We start from the raw sequence: 19,171 nt of genomic DNA on the forward strand, positions 1-19,171 counted from the left end.
GTGCCAATGATTTCCAGCAAAGTGTTTAAATTATTCACGTAATAGTTGATATTTTTGTCATGTTTGCTGTGATTTCAAATTAAATACCTAATAAATTATAAGTCGTTTTTTTTTTTAAGTGAAACAAAATAGGCTATATTTTTATTATGCAGTTAATTGAATAAGAACAATAACAATCCAATTAATGTTGCATTGCATTTTGTGAGATTACATTTTAAAATAACTTGGAAAAATAAACATTTTCGTCAATCTTGAAAACAGTTGAAAACTGTAAATGTAAATCGGTGTAAATGTCTTTACTGTCAGTTTTGATCAGTTTAATATATGTGTGTCTGTAGCCGGGTTTCCATCCAAAGTTGCGAATTTAACTTATGCGCAAAACTGGAACATCGCATAAAACATTTGCGAATAAGCTTAGATTCCATCCAGCAAGTCATAGAGAACAAATAGCACTTCCCGATAAACTTCCACTATAAATCACTAAGAAAAGTAGGAGAATATAATAATTTTCATATATAATAAATTACTTGTGCCTCAGAGTGAGCAGACGAAACACAATGAATGCGTTCATTGCTTTCGGAGGTGGATGCTGATGTTTGGGAATGCAGTCGTGTAAGACTTTTCTTGGAGGCAATTATACTTTAATGACAGACTTTGCTAGTGGATTTTCGAATGACCATAACAACATTTCAGATGCTGTGGAATGAGATTGGTCCGCTGGTTAGTCAGGTTTTGTCATTCCATAGCACAAAGTCACATTACTTTTTTTATGCGCTTGAAGGAATTTGTTTGGAAAATTCATTTCCATCTCCAATTATTCACATCAGTCCTTTTTGCGCACAAGTCACAAAACACCTCAAGCGAGTGTAAAAACTTTTTTGCGAATTAAGGTATTTTTATTCGAAATTCAGCGTTTCCATCACTCGATTCTAATAAGATACTTAAAGTCTGCATAAAAGCAGGGTGATGGAAATCCAGCTTGTGTGTGTGTTTAATTTGATCAAAACAGACAGGAATGAATGAATGAATGTATGCATGCATGCCGTACTGGGCAGACTGGCAAACATAAAATCAAAACTGCCCCATTTGCTATATTAATACATGCTCATGTGAATGAGTCCGTGATACTGGTACTTTGTATTTTATGGGAAAGGCAAAATATATATTTAGGCATTATTTAGACTATAGCCTAAAACAGTAGCCTAAGTATCCTGTTTCACTTGGAATTAATCAAATGGATTAAGAATGCGGTTTCATATTGACTTGAATGTATGTTTTTAAACAATCTCATTAAGACATCTGTGTGTTTGTTGCAGGATAATTGCATGTCAGGGTTTGCCGTTGATAAGTGGGCAGAACTGCGATCCGTACGCCACAGTAACACTTGTAGGGCCCGCCAGGTAAGTTTATAAACATTTGAAGTCATATTGATGGTGCACTTAAATCACAAGGTTTACAGTAAAGGAACAGAAGCTTGCATAAAATATGATGGTTTCTAATGAAGTACTGAAAACAGTCAAAATGCTCTATTGTGTTTTTTTTTTCTTTTCTTTTTTTCTAAATCAGTCAGTCATAAAGCAGTTTCAGCCTCTGTTTCTGATCTAGGCAGAAATGAGTACACAACATCCGCTCTGATTCAATAATAACATCCTGTTCTGTGTCTTTCTGTTTCTCTCTCTCTCTCTCTCTCTCTCTCTCTCTCTCTCTCTCTATCTCTATCTCTCTCTCTCTCTCTCTCTCTCTCTCTATCTCTCTCTCTCTCTCTCTCTCTCTCTCTCCCTCTCTCTCTCTCTCTCAGGTCTGACCAAAAAAAAACTAAAGTGAAGAAGAAAACCAGTGACCCTCAGTTTGAGGAGACCTTTCATTTCGAGGTACGACCTCATCCATTTATTGAATATTAGTTATGTGCATCCAAATGATGTTTCTGAACCCCCCTTAACAACTTAATAAAGTATGTTGTCATATGCATCTACAGCATTAGCCATATATTCACAATTCACAATGTCATGGCAGGTCACAAGGTCGAGCAGTTACAAAGGGAAGTCACATTTTCACGTGGAGGAGGAGGACATAGAGAAACTAGAGATCAAGTGAGTTCTCTTCTCTTCTCTTCTCTTCTCTTCTCTTCTCTTCTCCATTATTATGTTGTCATTGTTCCATCTTTGCCTGTCCTTTTGCTTTCCTGAATCCGTTTATCATTTGTTCATTCATTTTTTTTTTTTAATATTGAAATAAAAAAATTGAGAAAACAGCTCCTTTACGCATTTATTGCAACTACCTTTAATATTTTTCTCATCAAACAACCAGACTAACAAATAGCTTGACACAATCCGTACAAGGGCAGATCCTACAGGGCTCTCTTCTGTGTAGATATGCTTTGCATCAAAAGCTGGTGATGGCAGAGTATGATATGATGGCTGTCATAGCTTCCCTGGTCACCCAGTAAGTTTGTTTAATTAATTAATTACTTTTAAATTAAATATTTTAAACACTAATGTAAAAAGTAAAGAATAATGCATTGAATATAATGATAGGCCTCTAACGTTCCCGCAAGAACAACCGGGGAACAGAGATATTAAAATACATACTCTTCTGAGTTTTATAATGTAGTCTTTTATTTTATTAAAACTGATTAAAATTTATATCTCAAAAGAACATGCGCTTGTGCATGGAGCGAGTAGCTGCGCAAACGCAATATTTTCTAAAACATGTCACTTTGGTGTGTTTCTCACCAAACCCTACAGCATACATTCAGATGGCACGGTTTGATCTTCGGCTGACCAATCAGCAGAAAGGGGCTTTTAAACCCCGCCCACATGTAGAAATCAAATGTTTAAGCTGGTTATTTATTTTTCCAACCCTGAACGAAAAATGAAAAATGAAGCGGAAAAAAAAGAAAACGAAAAAGGACCCTTTTTTCTACTTTTAATATTAAATCAAAAAACGAATGAACGAATGAAAACACGGATTTTCCTGGATGCAGACTTTTGTTTTTGTTTAAAGTCTTTTTATAAACCGCGTATAACTGCACATATTGACTGTTTGTGGATGATTATGATAATCGGAAGCGAGTGCTTATTTGATTGGACGCATGTATGTTCTGTCACAAATGTTTTGATGAATGTGGCTTTGATCTGATTTGACGCGTAATGTGCCACTCTGAATTGTCCCATATAGCCCTCTGCAGTAGCTGACAGGTAAGAGTAAGTGAAACCACCAGACGGCACATTAGTTCATGACACTAATGTGTGTATGTGTGTGTACGGGTGGGTGTTTATGCATGGTTTTGGTGTGTTGTTGGTTTTTATTTTCCACTCAAAGGCAATTTATTTGTGTGCATGTTTGATGTAAGAAAAAAGCTTCTTTCAGTAGTGCAGAGGAAAATGACTAATCCACTTTGATGCAACTGCATCTGTGCTCTGCGTGCTGAATTTCAGATTCAGTTTGAATGGGAGAAGTTCAAACGTGTGTTAAATACATCGAAACAGAGCTCTGTTTGTGTATGTGTGTTCGTAAATGAACATTTAGCTAATGCGTACTCTTGTATTCTTCCATGCAGGGTGGAGCTGTGGAATAATGGTAACTTGGCACAGGATGTGTTCCTCGGAGAGACACGGGTATCTGTGAAAATCCTGAGAAATGACCATATTCACAGAGCATGGTAAGAACTCACACTTACTAACATAGAATCAAACATTAACTTTTTGAAGTATTTTCTTGCAAAACACACTTTTTTTTTTTTTTTTTTTTACTTAGATTTTTTTTACATGCATTTGTTAATGACTGACTTGCTGGTTTGAAGACAAAGTGCTTAAGAAGTTTTAGAAGTTTTTTTTTTTTTTAAATTAATTATCTAATATTAACAAATGAAATCCTATTGTAAAGTGTTACAAATTTTTTTGTCAAATTGTAATACACATAATAGACAAACAGTATAAAAAAGGTTTATAAAGGTGGGTATGCACACACTTTAATGCAGTTCTGCTGATCTCAGTGTGTGAGTGAGGTATACTGATGAACAGATGAGGAAGGAAGATAACAGCCAATCCCAGCTCTGCACTGTCCTTATCTGCCCAATCAGGCATGAGCGCACCACCTCTCTGACGTCAGAGCTTAAAACAACATACTTCAGCATTACTTTACTGACTTTAGAGGCCATTCCTGAAGGCCACGCATTGTCATTTGTGATGACCACTGACTGCAGCATCCATAATATAAATTTCAGCTGCAATTGTGTCTTATCTCTGCTAGTTTTTGTCGAGAAAAATTTGACAGACTTTAGGTGTGTGTTTTGGGCGGATTGCTTCCGTTGCCCGCTTCCCTTGTGTCCTCAGACTGTGGATCACAGGGTCCTACCAGTAGTGTTGTGTAAACATTGTATGTGCGTGCATTTCTGTGTGTGTGTGTGTGTGTGGACTGAGAGGGAACTTGTTGATACTGATCTGCATGTTTTGAATGAGGGCAGTGAGTCTACTGCGTGGGTGAGCTTTTGCATGAACCTAGCATAGAACAAGCTCACATACTGACACTCTTAAATACAATCTTGCCACAGTAATTCCTGTTCTTCGTAGTTTGAGCAATGCAAATGACACAAAGGATAAATGACATGTCAAAATGTTCAGCTTTTTAACACTATTCACTATTTAATAAATCTCAATGCAGTTGTTTATGAAAGAAGTCTTTTATGCTCACTAAGGCTGCATTTATTTTAGAAAAATACGGTAAAACAAGTAATAATGTGAAATAATATCACAATAACCCCCCCCCCCCTATTTTTCTTATGTTTTATATTTGAATATATTTAAAAAAGTCATTTTATTCCTGTGACGATAAAGCTGAATTTTCAGCTGCCATTATTTCAGTCTTCAGTGTCACATGATCCTTCAGAAATCATTCTAATATGCTGAATCGCGACTTTACATTTCTTATTTTTATCAATGTTGAAAACAGTTGCTTAATATTTTGGTAGAAATAGTGATAAACTACCATTCAAAAGTTTGGGGTAATACGATTTAAAAAATTAAAAGAAAAAAGAAATGAAAAAGAAACTTTTGATCAGTTTATTGCATTCATACTGAATAAAATGATCAAAAGTACAATAAATACATTACATTCATAAATACAATCAAACCACAGATATATATATATATATTACTAGTGGGTGCAGCACACTAAAGTTCATTTATACAAGTGAAGATAGCAAAATAAAGTAATATTAAATATATTATACCCAAAAATTATTCCCACAGTGGACTACCAGTAAAATAAAAAAACAAAAATGGGACCAAAAATCATATTTTATTATATATATTTTTCATATTTGTCATATTTTATTACCATTTTCTAAACTATAGCGAATAAATGTGATAATGTGTGAAATGATACAGGTTTGGTTGTATAATGTTACAAAATATTTTTATTTCAAATAATTACTGTTCTTTTGAACTTTCTATTCATCAAATAGTCCCGAAAGAAAGGCTTGGTGAGCGAAAGAGATTTATTTCAAAAACATTAAAAAATCTTATGATTCCAAATATTTGGACCAGTAGGGTGTGTACATGTTTGTATATATATGCAAGATTCACCTACATATATATAATAGAACTAAAACAATTTTACTATATGAAAAATAATTTTCTGAACTGATGAATCTGAATCCTGACTGATGACATGATGATTAACCAGAATTTTCTGATGCAATGTTTCCAGTCAAATCATAAAAATAGTTGGAACCGATTCATGGAAACTTAGCAAATCCAATGTTTTTGCTTTTGAAATGTCACTTTCTCAACACCTGTTTGAGTGTAATGACACATTGAATGACAACAACGTAATGAGTAAATAAATCATCGTGAATGTATTGTGAATATTTCATATATAGTCATCTAACAATCTAACAATACAGCATATTGAATGATGAAGCTGTGTTACACTGTAAAATAGCTCATTAAAAAGGGGAAATTGCTTTTGCCTTGTGTTTCCTAGGTACTTGCTGCAGCCAAAAGGAAACGGTACAAAGTCTAAGCCAGATGATCTGGGTTCTTTACGTCTGAAGGTAACATACACGGAGGACAACGTCCTGCCCTCTGCCTGCTACACGGCCCTCCGCAACCTAATGCTCAAATCCCCCGATGTCAAGGTACAATAGTGCCCCCTATTATCTGGAAGACCTTATGCACTTTGACTCAAGCCTTCACCCAAACATGAAAATTGTCATTTTTTTTACGTTGTTCCAATACTATGGAAGTCATTGGGCACCAGAAACTGTTTGGTTACCCACATTTTTCAAAATATCTTCTTTTGTGGTCAGCAGGAAAAAAGAAATCTATATAGGTTTGGAACAACTTGAGGATGAGCAAATGATGACAGAATTTTCATTTTGGGTGAACCGTTTAACAAGCATAACTTCTTTTCATTTCTTAATTTTGTGTGTATCTCTAGCCGATCTCAGCGTCAGCGGCTCATGTTCTGGGAGATATCTGCAGAGAGAGTGTGGGGTATGAAGCACTTCTTCCTGTGGTCAGACTGCTGCTCCATCACAACAGACTGCTGCCCTTTCTCACCTCTGTTGCTGCTCTGGAGCTGGAGAATACACAGTTCAGTATCACATTCACACACAAACATTTATATTGGTTTTTTGTTAATATGCATATAGCTTTAAGTTTGTTAATGTTTGTTTAGTTTTGTATCTGTTAATATGCATATAGTTTTTTGTATGCATTTTACTATTTCTTTTAGTTTTATTAATATGCATTTAAAAAAATAAATAAAATTAAAACATTTTTTTTTCTCTGTCTTCCTGTGCAGAGAGGCCAACACCATATTCAGAGGGAACTCTCTGGCAACCCGCTGCATAGATGACATGATGAAGATTGTGGGCAGAAGTTACTTGACCGTCACTCTCAAACCTGTTTTAAATGAAGTGAGAAACAGTATTACTATTAATTTTTTTTTTATGTTAACTGGACTGAATGTTTATAGCTGCATTCAAATGTGTGGCAAAAATGGTTTGTTGTTTTCATTCTGCTTTTCCAGATCTTCGAATCAAACAAAACCTGTGAGATCGATCCTGTCAAACTAAAAGAGGGCGATAATGTGGAAGTCAACAAGGTGAGATGATGTGTTTATTTTTTTGGTAGAATCTATGTACATAATTTGGCCGTATACTTAAAGGGAATGTCCTTGAAATTAAAAATGTGTGGGTTAAATTTGTACCATCTGATAATAGTTCAGAATTTGCAAATATATGTCCAAGTATAAATAAGCTCATGTTGCTTTAACTTTAGAGGTTAAATTCTCATGGAAAAAAAAAAAAAGTCTGCCATAACTAAAAGTACTTTCTCATGCGCATGTGTTTGGGTGTGCTCAGGAGAACCTTCAGGGTTATGTGCAGAAGGTATTTACGTCTATAACACAGTCCAGCTCCAGTTGTTCTCCCCTCATGTGTGACGTCTTCAGGTCACTCAGACAGCTCGCATCTAAACGCTTTCCAGGTCAGACAGCACATGATCACACACAAACACGCTCTCATCACTCTCATTTACCTGAGCATGTATTTTGTTCAGCAATGTTTCAGTTTTATTCTTTTTTTAATGACATCACACTGATGTGTCTGTGTGCATTCATGAAGGACTGTGTTGATTCACCACTAGGAGGAGCCAGATACTCAGTCATGACTAATAATCTGTGTGTGTGTGTGTGTGTGTGTGTGTGTGTGCGTGTGCGTGTGTGTGTGTGTGTGTGTGTGTGTCACCACAGCGGATCCTCATGTGCAGTACTCAGCGGTCAGCAGTTTCATATTTCTGAGGTTCTTTGCGGTGGCTGTTCTCTCTCCACACACCTTCCAGCTGAGATCCCATCATCCTGTGAGTGTGCAACAAAAACAGCCACATCACACCACAGCTCGAACAAACTACATAGTCATAACAAACATGATTTACTTCCTTTTTTAAGCATGTGACTAATTGATTTATGCCAGGAAAGACCCGTTGAGACACTCCAGTCTCTGCTGACAACAATACATGTGTTATTTGTAAGAGCATAAAGTAATTACCAGTAAATGAAAGTGTTTTGAATTAAAAATGAGTTGTCGCCTCACTTCTACTTTCTTTCTTACTCTCAGGAGCCTGAAATTTCCCGCACACTTACTCTTATCTCTAAAACCATCCAGTCTTTGGGCAGCTGGGGCAGCCTTTCCAAGAACAAACTGGTACGTGAGCTGTTAGTCATACTGTGTGCTCAGGGAACCAACTTTTGAAAAGTTTTCCCCTAGATATAGAGCCAAAGCAGAAGATGTTTTAAATTCCTGCTCTTGTTTCTGTTGTGATGGTTTGGATTTATTTATTTTTTTCAGGCTAGCTTTAAAGAAACCTATATGTACGATTTCTTCAAGTTATTCCAAGAAGATGAATGTATAGAAAAAGTTAAAAAGGTAAGTATTTCTAACTAACAATTTGAGCTGCCGATACGATAATATTTCTTAATATTCTGATTGTTTCAGATTCTGAATAGATTGGACTGATACTAGATGCTTGTGGGTCAATGACATGATGCTCTTTTTTATTTTTTATTCAGATGTATTAATTTATCCAGAAACACTCTTAAATGCAGTTTTGTAATGAGTGTTTTTTCAAAAAATGATTTATATATATATATATATATATATATATATATGAAAAGTTTTTTTTACGAGTGCATAATACAAAAATGTCAGCGTAATGAATATTATTGAAAAACATTTTTTTTTTTTTTTTTTACAAAGTCCTTTTTTAGTTAAAAATATAAAAAAACTAATATTTTCATCACACATTCAAGGTGTAGACAAAATGTGTTATTACCTTTTCCTTGATGGTTACATTTGATCTTTTCAAAACCAAATGAAACCAACATGAATAGAAAGGAAGAACATGTCTAAGAACTTAGCATACAAGCGCACGCAGCATTTCTTATTGCAATATTGTGTATGATGTCATGAAGATGCTGGCATATAAAGCATTTGTGTCTTAAATTTGGGCTTCATTTTTCTTCCGTCTTCTTTGCCCCATTAGTTCTTAGATGAGATCTCCTCTAATGTAAGTAAGGAGTCCAGTGGAGTGGAGGACTCTTTTGTGCTGAAGGAGGGGTGAGTAAAAGACACCACACTTCTCAAATGAGTCTGATTCAATTGATTAGTTGAGGTCTTTAGTTATTTGAGCTACTCAAAGATTTAAAAGTTCAGCGTGGCTGTGGCAAATTATATCCAGGATGCCTAACAGTTAGATTTGTACATATGATTTTTAACAGAGAGGTACATAAGCGGGCCCAAGGCAGAAAGCGAATAGGAAAGAAGAACTTTAAGAAACGCTGGTTACGAGTGACCAATCAAGAGCTGTCCTATCACAAGCAGAAAGGTGAGTGATCCCGGCTCTGATGTGTTCTCCTGCAGACCAGTTTGGTCTATGATCCGAAGAACTTTCTTTGTGAGCAGTCATCTGGTTCAGGGGTAAAATGTGGGTGTCCAGACAGTTGTTTTTGCTGGCAGTGTTTTAATATGGTAATGGAGTTGAAATAACATGAAAAGTATCCATGGATACTTGTAGCTTGTCCTGTTTCTCATTCTTGTTTGTGAAGCTCCTGTACATGAAGTGTGTACGGTCAGCCAGTTCTGGATGTAAAAACGTATTTTTCCCCTTTTTGATTTATGCAGTTGGATTCATGTCATGGGTGTGCACTTGTGTTTACAGATGTCCATGGATTTAGCAATGTGTATGAGTACTGAATATGTATATGTTCATTTTGTAATGCTGTGTTTTAAATTAGTGGCCATTGCCGAAAATAGAATGGACAGTGGCATATATATATTATGCTGATAAAATGGATGTGATACAATTAAATTAATAGTTAAAACCAGTCAAATGTCAAATGAATTGCTGAAATTAATTATTTTACACAATATTTTCTGATAAATAAATGGAAAAAGCTGTGTTATGCATTGATGAGGCTGTCAGTAGATTCTGGACAAAAAAAGGGAATTATTTCTTAAAATTATATAGTAACAGTAAGGTCTTTCAATTTATATATTGATGCATTAGAATAATCAAAGGCATTTCGTTTTTCATATATTTATTAAAAAAATTTAAACTGCAATTTTTACCTACAAACACAATTCTGTTAAAAAGTTTGGGGTGGGTAAGATTAAAATAATAATACTGCTTTTATTTAGCAAGGATACATTGAATTGACTAAAAGTGACAGCAAAGAAACATGCAATGTTACAAAATATTTGTTTCAAATAATTCTCTTCTTTTGAACTTTCTATTTCTATGTCTTGAGTACCAAGTCAGCATGAAAGACTAGAGTAATGGCTGGAGTAACAATCACGGAATGTGTCAAAGTTAGCATAAATTAATCAAATCAAATCTCCATATGGACCATTATCTTTAAATGTTAAGCCGCAAAAGTTGGTTGAAATATGAATCCTGCATGTTCTGCGCATCTTTGTGTGAATGAATGAATGGTTTGTTCACTACATAGACTGAAGCGCGTGACGCTTGCAGTAATTTCGGCATCTGCCGTCTCAATGATATAAAGACATAAACAACATCACTAGAACTGTTCTGAGTCACTTCACAAGCATTTTACCGTTTCATCTGAGTAAAACCAGTGTCAAAATAAAAGTAGCCCGTCAAAATAAAAGTTCATTTTTACACAAAGGCATTGTGCTAGATATTACTATTAGGGTGTACTCACACTAGCCAGTTTGAACCGTGCCCGAGTGCGTTTGACCACCAAAGCGCGGTTCATTTGACTAGTGTGAGTGCTCCGTACCGTGCCCGGGCGCGGCTCGATTGGCCGGCCCTGACCCGCTTGGAAGAGGTGGGCCAGAGCACGGTTCAGTTGGACTCGGGCGCGGTTCGCATGCAGTGTGAGCGCTAACCGTGCTGGAGCACGGAACAGGACGCGTGGCGTCACGGTTTTGCGACGCTCCAAAAGCTCAGCTGGTACCTTACAAACCTCCTCATACGAGCAGCACGATTACGTGAAAATTTTCGCGCCACTAAGGCGACACATCTGTTTAACAACAGGCTGTGAGAGGGCTGTGGACCACCGTGGACCAAACGACACAAAATTATCCACAAAGAAAACAGAGCGATGGACTCCATTGTGTTCAGAGAGCGCCGCTCTTCCTGTTTATCCCGAAACCGCCGCGCACCATAATGACGTAAGCGTGCTCCGGCACGAATGCTGAAACCCTCCTATGTGAGTGCAGGCCAGAGGGGGAGTGGGGAGGGGGGACAATCGTACTCGGGCCCGGTTCATGGCAACCGTGCCTAGTGTGAGTACACCCTTATTTAGTAGAATGTATGTGATACTGCTACTACTGTGGAAAAAATGAATTAAACTTTATTTTTTAAAGAAATAAATCACAACATTTTTTTCCATGTTTAAAATTTAAATGTTTACATTGCATTAATTAAAAGACAAATTAAATTTGGGTGAAACTTGTTTACCCAACAACAACATTGTTTCCACCCTCAATACCACGACTTAGGTGCCCTTGAGCAAGGCACCGAACCCCAACTGCTCCCTGGGCGCCGCAGCATAAATGGCTACCCACTGCTCCGGATGTGTGTTCACAGTGTGTGTGTGTGTGTGTGTGTTCACTGCTCTGTTTGTGTGCACTTCGGATGGGTTAAATGCAGAGCACAAATTCTGAGTATGGGTCACCATACTTGGCTGAATGTGACACCACTTTCACTTTCACTTTACTGTTTTTCATAATTATATTGCTTGTAGAAAAACTTTAAACATAATTGTAAATAAGTATAAAGAATGGTATTGGTTTTATTTTTAGTGATAAAAAGTTTTTTTAAAATTTTTATTAGAATATTTTTGTGTTTTGCTTTGGTACCGAAATTGGTACCGAGAACCGTGGATTTTCATTGGTATCGGTACCGAATACTGAAATTTTGGTACTGTGACAACACTAGTCCTAATCATAAGTGTTTGTACAGTAAGTTTACAGTAATACAATATACATACCTTTCCGTTTTTCAGTTTTATACATTTCCACATTTTTGAGTGGAGTGATGATGAATCCCTGAATCATTCTTATTAAAGGGGTCATATGATGCTTTATTAAAGATCATTATTTTGTGTATTTGGTGTAACAGAATATGTTGACATGCTTTAATGTTCAAAAAACAAATCATTTTTCAAATACTGTACATTATTGTAGGTCCTCTATGCCCTGCCTCTCTCAAACGCGTCGTTTTAACAAAGTCCCTCCTTCTGCTCTGATTGGCCAACTGACCCAGTGCATTGTAATTGGACGATCACCTCAAGCACTTGTAAATGTAACGCCCCTTTCCATAATCACGAGCTTCATCTTTCAAAATAAATGAATGTACAGACAGTTAATAATGTCCTCAGTTTTACCATCAGTTCAAGCCCAGTGGCGTAACAGACAAAGTGATGAAGCTTGTATGTGTTTGCAGAACACAAGCCACGGACGGTTAAGACAGCTGACTACACTGTGACCCTCTCTCTCTCTCTCTCTCTCTCTCTCTCTCTCTCTCTCTCTCTCTCTCACGCACACGCACACACAGACACACGCTACACAAATACAAATACTTTACCTAATAACAAAACACACTTAAAGTAGCTGATCCAGAAACACCAGATTGTCATAGCAAAGTCAGAATGACCTCCTCTCCTAGGTTTACGAAACAGACGTCCACAAAATGTGTTGCTGTTCTGTTGTAAGTAATCTTAATGATTCCTAAATGCATTTACTTCCAAAGGCCAAATAAAGTTCCTTTGCTTTCGCCTAGATACACAGCATCTCCCTGACATGGCTGCTTCAACACTAACTGCTGTTACTGAAACCATGTCTTCTTTCTTAGCGTAAACATTTAGGCAGCATTACGCAAATATTTCCACATGGTGACATAGACATGTGGGGGCGTGAGCCGTTTTAGGGGAGCGTGGCAAAGTCTTAACTTTGATAATGAATATTTCTTTGGATTTGAGACTTTAGTCTTTGCAACTTTAAAGATCTTCTTTATGCATCAAGAGCTTGTGACACTCCAAAGAGAAAGGAAAACTTGAAATCGCAACATATGTCCCCTTTAAATGTTTCATGATTTCCAGACATGAATCAAACTTCCCATCTGTTTCCGTTTTTTTTATTGAGGTTTGAATTAGGACACTGTTACAAATACCTCCTTTAATACTGTCACACTTATGAATCATGACATGACATGAAAGGAACAAGAAATTTTTTACAGTGTTAGTTTCATCAAACTGATGTATATGAATATATTTTCAAACATAATTTATTCCTGTCATGGATAGGCTACATTTTCATCAGCAATTACTCCAGTCTTCAGCATTTTTTGTGTGTATGTTTGTGTGTGTTCATACATGTACATGGCAATAATTATAATGTTTGAACATTAGTTTTGTTTCTGGTTAAAATATATGACTTTTCGTAGCTCATTTTTGGTAACAACCATCTATTCTCATAATTTTTCCCATAAAGGGATTTTCTGAGTAATATTTGTTTTACTTAGAGTTTTGTGGACTGTAACAGTTTCTGTACAGTACCTGTATTTTTATTTAGTGACTGCATCATATTTGCCCCCGAAAGTATTTGGAAAACAAAATGCATTAGAAAACAAAATATCAACATTGGAAATGTAGTACAAGAACACTTTGGAGACAAAATGAAGATAAAAAGTATTGTAATAAACCGCAGTGGATGTGATTCTCCACATCTTTGCCTACTTTGCTAGGACACTAGCTGTCAACTTGAGGAGAACTGACTTCATACAGTAAAAACCAGTTAGGAGCCACTGCGTTATTTGCCATTTTGATGCAGGAATAATCTGAACTTTATTTCCCGATCCGTCATCTGAAAACAAGCATGAGTGATTCCGCAGTACCTCGTCTTCTCTCTCTCATTCTCTCAAAACAGCTTTACATCAGCTCATCTCATCTGCATTATGAGATTTTCGGGACAATTGATAGAATTGTCGCTTGCCTAATTGGGTCACTTTTGCATCGTCACAAAACTGTATCATTTGCACATCTTTTGCACTGCTCTTAACTAAATAACCTTTGTAACTTAAATTTTTAGGATTAATCTGTTTTTAATTTACAGTTTATTCCATTTCTGTATATTTTTGTAGCTGAATACATTTACATTTAATCATTTAGTAGACGCTTTTATCCAAAGCGACTTACAAATGAGAACAATAGAAGCAGTCAGGTCAACAAGAGAACAACAACAGTATACTAGTGCCATGACAAGTCTCAGTTAGTCTAGACTCTAGTATAGAAAGCATAGCCAGGTTTTTTTTTTTTTTTTTTTTTTTTATAAATGAAAAGACAAGAAAAGGAAAAGTGCTAGTATTAGTTGGTTAAGTGCTGTCGAAAAAGATGAGTCTTTAGATGTTTCTTGAAAATGAGTAAAGATTCAGCTGTACGAATTGAGATCGGGAGGTCATTCCACCAGCTCGGCACAGTCCAGGAAAAGGTCCGTGAGAGTGATTTTGAACTTCTTTGGGATGGCACCACAAGGCGTCGTTCACTTGCAGAGCGCAAACTTCTGGATGGCACATAAGATTTAACCAGTGAGTTTAGGTATGTTGGTGCCGTGCCAGTGGTCGTCTTGTAGGCTAGCATCAGTACCTTGCATTTGATGCAAGCGGCTACTGGTAGCCAGTGTAACCTGATGAGGAGAGGAGTAACGTGAGCTTTTTTTTTGGCTCATTGAAGACAACCCTTGCTGCTTGCTGCTGAATACTACTGTTAGATCTAAACTGTTTCCTAAATGAAATTCAGGTCCTGAGTTTAGTTGATTAATATTGGTTAAATAACTAATAATATTCAGTAATTTGATATGTTCTCTGCGTGGAGTAATGTCTGGCATGGTCACAGCTTGTACTTATTATTAAAACAAATAGAAAGCAAATAATCATTAATAGTCATTAATTTTAGATAACATAACAGATTTTTATTAATATTTTACATAATGGTACATTAGGTCATGAATATTTTCTCAAAAGTCATGGAAATGTATTGGTAAAAATGTATACGAGCCCTGTATATAGTGCTTTATACTGTAAATTTAAAGCAGCTTCACACTGATTAACAGGAAAGTAACAGTGTTAATATTGTATAATTATTTGAAAAAATTTCAGCCGTAAAGCAGCTCTACAGAAGATAATATTGTCTGTATTTAGCTCCATTTAATGTTGTTTCAGTTCAGTTCAATAACTGTCAATGTTGCAATGCTCTTCAGTTATTAAACAAGTACATTTCAGTACATTAAGCAGCTCTACAGGAGGCAGTATTGAGGTCAGTCAATGTCCGTTCAATTTCGTTACAATAACAGTGTCGATGTTACAAGTAATAGTGTCATTATCCAGCTCAATTAAGTCGTTTTAGAGTCAGTGCGCTTTATACATAAACTAAGGTTAATAGTTGGTCTCTATGGGTGTTGTTCAGTGATATAAACAGAAGCTGGTAAATATAATTAATAATAATTTGCTTCATGTGTATTTTTAGCATGGCTGAAACTTGAGTTGTCTCCGACCAGAAATATCTCCATTTAACTTATTTTAAGACTAATTTAAGTGTTCTAACTGGAAAAAACAACATACTGTTTAGGAATATATGGAGATATATTGGGGAAGAAGAAAAAGAGAACCGGATGGGCTGAGGTGGTGTGTGGGGCTCTAGTTCTCAAGCATCTGTGTACTTTGGCTGTTCTGTGGTCAAAATGTTGAACATCAGCGGAGGAGATGAAAATAGGAATTTATCAAATGTGTAGAATGTGCTTGAGAGACAGCTGTGTGTTTGTACTGGCGCAGCAAGGTGGTGTGCTATCAGCTCCACGGGCCTGGCCCGACTACACTGAGTCACGGGTCATTACAGAATATTGTGTGAGATTTAGTGTCCGTCTGAACCACAGTCCCCAGATGTTTTGTTGATGTGTGAATGCAAAAACATTCCCAAACAGTCCCATCGGTCTGCGCTCTGTATTTACATTTATTGCAGATTTATTTAATTATGCATATCATTCATCAGTGTGCTTACACAAGTGTTACATATGGAAAAGTGTGATTTTATTTATTTATTTCTCTATTTAAATGCCATAGATAAATGTATCTGTGTATTTGTGTACAGGGAAAGAAGCACTGTGTGTCATTCCTGTGAAAAACATCCTCAGTGTCGAGAAACTGGAAGAAAGTGCCTTTAACCGCAAAAACGTGAGTAGCTCAGTCGTATTTGTGAGTTTTTGTGTTCCTGTATAACATGGTGCTAGCAATGCAGAGGTCATTAGTTTGATTCCCAGGGGACAAAAATACAAATGAAATGTAAAATTTTGAATGTTGCTTTGGATGAAAGTTTCTCCAAACTAAATCTTTTTTTGAAAACTATAAAACATTTAATTATTCAATATGTATGACTTGTAGCGTATATGTAACATGCTCCTTTACCACTACTTGTTTTGCAGATGTTTCAGGTAATCCATTCAGAGAAGCCTCTGTACGTGCAGGCGGGGAACTGCGTGGAGACCAACAGCTGGATCGAGGTACTGAGTCAGTTCAGCCGCTGTAACCCGGGACGGCTCAGCACGTTTCACCCATCCGCTTACGTGAGTGGATTCTGGTTATGCTGTAAGGAAACCATTGAGAGCACCCCTGGCTGCAAACCCTGCACTACGTAAGACATCTTATTAATACATTTACATTTTATGGCTTTATCAAATGTGTACACGTTCTTGTTTTTGATGTCTGACTTTTTCTTGTAGGACACTGTTGGCTAATATTCAACTGGACATCGACTGTGACAGAGAAACAGAACGAATCTTCTCCTTCTTCTCCTCCAACCGCTCCAGACTACAGAAGATGGAGGGTGTGTATAGCCTTAGACAGTATGAAGTCAAAACTGGTGTACTTTCTTAATAATACACGTGTATGTTTTCATCATAAATCTTAGATTTCTGCACGCTCTGTTTATTCTCTCAACCAATTCATGCTTTTAATGTCCCATGATTTCCCATGATTTCATTCAATGACTCTTGTCTAAGTGTATAATTATAAAAAAAAAAAAATAATGATTTGTCTACAGATGCCTGTGCTGGTATGTCGGTATATCTTGGGCAGCAGGAGGAGTGTTCAGCCTTTACTATACAGGACCCTAAAGAGACCTTCCGTACTATTAAAGAGCTCGGAGAAGTACTGGACGTTCTTCAGGCTCATCACGACTCAAAGGGAGCGCTAACTGATGAACCAGGCACTATGTAAGACACCCAAAATCTGTTAGAATTGGCAGAGAATTAAGAAATCCCATTTTTATACAAAGTGCAAAATGTAAATTGTAATATAGATCTTTAAAATGAATTAATTTTATTATTACTTTTAATCCACTTATTAAAGGAATAGTTCACCCAAAACCAACATTTGCTGAAAATGTACTCGTCTTCAGGCCATTCAAGATTAGTTTGAGTTGATGAGTTTGTTTCTTCATTGAAACAGATTTGGAGAAAATTAGTATTACACCACTTGCTCACCAGTAGATGCTCTGCAGTGAATGGGTGCCGTCAGAATGAGGCTGATAAAAACATCACAAGTAATCCACATGACTCCAGTCCATCAATTAATGTCTTGTGAAGAGAAAAGCTGCATGTTTGTAACAAACGGTTCCATCATCAAGACATTTTTAACTTTAAACCATCCTCTATCCATAGTTTTGCTTTCTCCCGTGAAAAAGTCTTCTTGTCTGAATCAGGAGAGTAATATGCACAGATCAAGTACCATTTACAAGCAAAAACAGTCCAAGAATTTTTGGATGTGAGAGAATAACAGAGGATGGACTTTTTCACTGGAGGAAGCGTCGTTATGGACTCAAATTTTGTTGTTGTAATATTAAAAATACTTGACATTTATCTGGTCAAAGATTTTTTCCTAAATTTGAAAGATTGTTTAATTATATTTAGCTTGCTTCAGGGACATTCACCAGTCAAGCGAAGTAATCAAAGAGATAGTGATGACAGCAATGCTGCCCAACACTGCAGCGTTGGCAAGAACAGCTCTGGATATCAAGAAGAAAAAGAAAAGGTTGTAAAATAAAAGTAAATTATTAAGATTATTCTCTTGTATTTGGCCATATAAGGTGGTTGGCCACTGGGCCTCAATGGCTTTCTTCTAGAACAGATGAAAAGGAGCTGGGATGAATTTAAAATACACACAAAAGAAACAATGGTACACATATACCATTTAGCCAACATTTTTTTATTATTATTATTCTCTTAAATCAGTCAGTTAACCAAGTTGGAGTCTATTTCAATATTATATTACTATTTTGACATGAGGTTTGAGTTACAGATGTTTTTTTGTTTTTTTTCAGAATAGGTGGAAATTTCACATTATTCAGCTTTCACACAATATACAAGTTTTTTTGTTTTTGGTGGCACTAAAATGTAAGAGACAAACTCATCTACATCTTGGATGGAAAATAAATAAAAAGTACATTTTCAGCAAACATTTTTCAACAAAATGTTGTCTTGTGTGAGCATGTGGAGTAAAATATTCAGAAAATCTTTGTATTTCTTATTTTTAGTGAAAATCCTATCGTTGGAAAGACAGCGTAACATTGTGACTGCAAGACCAGGTGGTACTTACACATCCACACAAGCAGAGGGCGCTGTGTTTGTCGACATAGAGGAGAATAACAGCACTCTGATTCACCATGTGACTGAGGTTTACCTCTCCAGCAATGGCCTGTCTGGAGTAGCCATGTACTTGGAAGAATTTGGCCAGTCAAGAGTCGAGTGGTGTGTTCGTGAGTTGCTATCATTGTGTTAGCAATGTTCGGTCTCTGTTTTATATCAGATTTTAAGATCATTTAGTAACCTCAATCGCCAGTCCGCACAGTAAGAAAAGATTCCAGTCACCTCTTATCCATTCCTAAACAGGCTGTGAAAGTCCAGACACCAAGAGTTTGTCTGAGAAATTATAGCTGCTAAAATAGTCTTTGAAAGAACTCAACCTTCACTTTTTTCTTTACAAAGCATCAGTTTTTCAGGCTACTGGACGTCTGATGTTTTAATAAGTAAAATAACCATGTCAAAGGGAATCTTCCATCGTTCTTTATATTTGTAGTATCATCCCTCTCAGCC

General features: G+C 36.5%; 1 protein-coding gene across 1 annotated transcript in view; it reads left to right on the forward strand.

The window, feature by feature from the left end:
* Positions 1-18,851, forward strand: part of LOC132155914 (ras GTPase-activating protein 2-like) — a 42,130-nt gene extending 23,279 nt beyond the window's left edge. Inside the window, exons 6-24 of the mRNA XM_059564686.1 lie at positions 1,317-1,400; positions 1,799-1,871; positions 2,014-2,090; positions 3,560-3,661; positions 5,986-6,139; positions 6,442-6,596; positions 6,808-6,922; positions 7,036-7,110; positions 7,370-7,493; positions 7,759-7,865; positions 8,123-8,209; positions 8,354-8,431; positions 9,048-9,121; positions 9,283-9,389; positions 16,174-16,256; positions 16,505-16,713; positions 16,802-16,905; positions 17,122-17,293; positions 18,613-18,851. Of these exons, the coding sequence (XP_059420669.1) occupies positions 1,317-1,400; positions 1,799-1,871; positions 2,014-2,090; positions 3,560-3,661; positions 5,986-6,139; positions 6,442-6,596; positions 6,808-6,922; positions 7,036-7,110; positions 7,370-7,493; positions 7,759-7,865; positions 8,123-8,209; positions 8,354-8,431; positions 9,048-9,121; positions 9,283-9,389; positions 16,174-16,256; positions 16,505-16,713; positions 16,802-16,905; positions 17,122-17,293; positions 18,613-18,643 (2,011 nt within the window). The 3' untranslated portion in view covers positions 18,644-18,851. The remainder of the gene's footprint in view (positions 1-1,316; positions 1,401-1,798; positions 1,872-2,013; positions 2,091-3,559; positions 3,662-5,985; positions 6,140-6,441; positions 6,597-6,807; positions 6,923-7,035; positions 7,111-7,369; positions 7,494-7,758; positions 7,866-8,122; positions 8,210-8,353; positions 8,432-9,047; positions 9,122-9,282; positions 9,390-16,173; positions 16,257-16,504; positions 16,714-16,801; positions 16,906-17,121; positions 17,294-18,612) is intronic.
* The last annotated feature ends 320 nt before the right edge of the window (positions 18,852-19,171 follow it).

Source organism: Carassius carassius, chromosome 13, assembly GCF_963082965.1.
Source record: "Carassius carassius chromosome 13, fCarCar2.1, whole genome shotgun sequence".
Lineage (NCBI taxonomy): Eukaryota > Metazoa > Chordata > Actinopteri > Cypriniformes > Cyprinidae > Carassius > Carassius carassius.